This window comes from Zingiber officinale, chromosome 10B, assembly GCF_018446385.1.
Source record: "Zingiber officinale cultivar Zhangliang chromosome 10B, Zo_v1.1, whole genome shotgun sequence".
Taxonomy (NCBI): Eukaryota; Viridiplantae; Streptophyta; class Magnoliopsida; order Zingiberales; family Zingiberaceae; genus Zingiber; species Zingiber officinale.
The window spans coordinates 95,533,359-95,535,147 of record NC_056005.1 but is presented as its reverse complement, the minus strand read 5'-3'; the positions used below and the strand labels follow the sequence as shown (position 1 = coordinate 95,535,147).

The following is a 1,789-nucleotide window of genomic DNA, read 5'->3' as shown; positions in this document are numbered from 1 at the left end:
TCCCAAAACCGTGCATCGAACTAATATGCAGTCTAATAAATTCTTATATTTATATATGTGTGTGTGTGAGAGAGATATCTAATTCCCATTTATGACTCATATATACATTCCGACACCTCGAGGTTCGACTTTGATGACGAGGAAGTGCAGCTAAATTTTCTATGGAAAAAGAAAAAAATATGTGAAAAAGAGAGGAAGTAGCCTAGATAGATGTAGGGATCTCTAGTGCAAAACAACACAAGCGCAACGGAATGCATTTTCAAGATTCTTTCTAAAAAATTCATACAAAGAAAATCGTATACTAGTTGTGATAAGAGTTATACCTTTGTTACATAAACACGAACTCCCGACAATAACTTTATCCTTAATGGATCTCAGCGTGATCAAGTTGTCTCGCTTCTACAATATCCACACAAATATACTCCATCCGTCTCACGAACTCACGATATAGAGAGAAATCATCATTGTGTAGCTAGCCACACTTGGAGGTTTGGCCAAGAGCAAGAAGAGAGAAATCAACAAAAGGAAAAAAAGGAAAAAAGACTAGAAAATCAAGAGTCTCACATGAAAATAAGCTCTAAGGGCACGTTTGGTTCGAGTTATCATATATAACCTTGGTTATGTGATTACCAAATAATCACATAACCAAGGTTATGGGAGAATACAACATAATCTTAATCTTGTTTGGTTCAACTAGGTAATGATATAATCTAACTTGACATTTCCTATATTACCTCTTGTTTAATTATATGATTAATTTTGTAGAATAAATTAAATTAAATTAATAATAATTATTATTATTATTATTATGATAATATTAATGAATAAGTTAATAATATATATAATAAATAAATAAAATTGATTTATAAATTTTAAAGTAAATTTATATATTTGTAAAATATAATTAGATATGTAATTAACTTATTATATATATTTTAAATTTATATATATTTGGATATGTGATTAAAATTTTTAATTATTTTAATATATTTTATTTTCCTTTTAATCCTCATCAATTTTTTTACGCATCTTCTCCCCGCTTCTCCACGCAACAACGTTGCCTCCTCCGCAAGCCGCCGGCGCCGCCTCCTCCTTCGCAAGCCGCCGACGCCGTCTCCTCCAACGCAAGCCGTCGGCGCCGCCTCCTCCGCAAGCCGCCGGCGCCGCCTCCTCCTCTGCAAGTCGCCGGCACCGCCTCCTCCTCTACAAGCCGCCGGCGCCGCCTCCTCCGCAAGCCGCCGGCGCCGCCTTCGCCGGCGCCGCCTCCTCTGCAAGCAATGGTGTCGCCTCCTCCGCAAGCAACCGTGCCGCCTCCTCCGCAAGCCGCCGACGCCGCCTACTTCGCAAGCAACCGGCACCGCGCGCCGCCTCCTGATCTGCAAGCCGCCGGCGCCGCCTCCTCCGCAAGCAACTGGCGCCTCCTCCTCCGCAAGTCGCCGGTGCGCCATCTCCACGAAGAACGAACATGTACAGAGCCTCTTCTTGTAGATGATCACTGCTATGAGGAGCCATCTCCCACATTCATTCGACGAAATCCCTAGGGAACCTCTTCTTGTAGGTGAGGAGTCATCCGCTGCCGTGATCGGAGCTTCAGCGCACACGAGAAACTTCGGGAGGGTGAGGCGGAAGATCTCATGGACATCCCTGCTCATCTCTTGCTCTTTGAAGGGTAATTTTGGAAAAATATATTGATAACCTTGGAATCGTAGAAAACCTAAGATTTTCAAGGTGTTCTGATGTTGGTGCAACATTCCTCAGGTCAAGGTTGACCTGGTTGACCAAGCTTGAG

The 1,789-nt window shown here is 42.1% G+C and overlaps 1 protein-coding gene across 1 annotated transcript; it reads left to right on the top strand.

Annotated features, from left to right (window-relative positions):
* The first annotated feature begins 367 nt into the window (after positions 1-367).
* On the top strand, positions 368-1,541 carry LOC122029291 (WAS/WASL-interacting protein family member 3-like). The gene is made up of 2 exons (XM_042588221.1): positions 368-379; positions 1,074-1,541. The coding sequence occupies exons 1-2, from the start codon at positions 368-370 to the stop codon at positions 1,539-1,541; spliced, it is 480 nt and encodes a 159-aa protein (XP_042444155.1).
* The last annotated feature ends 248 nt before the right edge of the window (positions 1,542-1,789 follow it).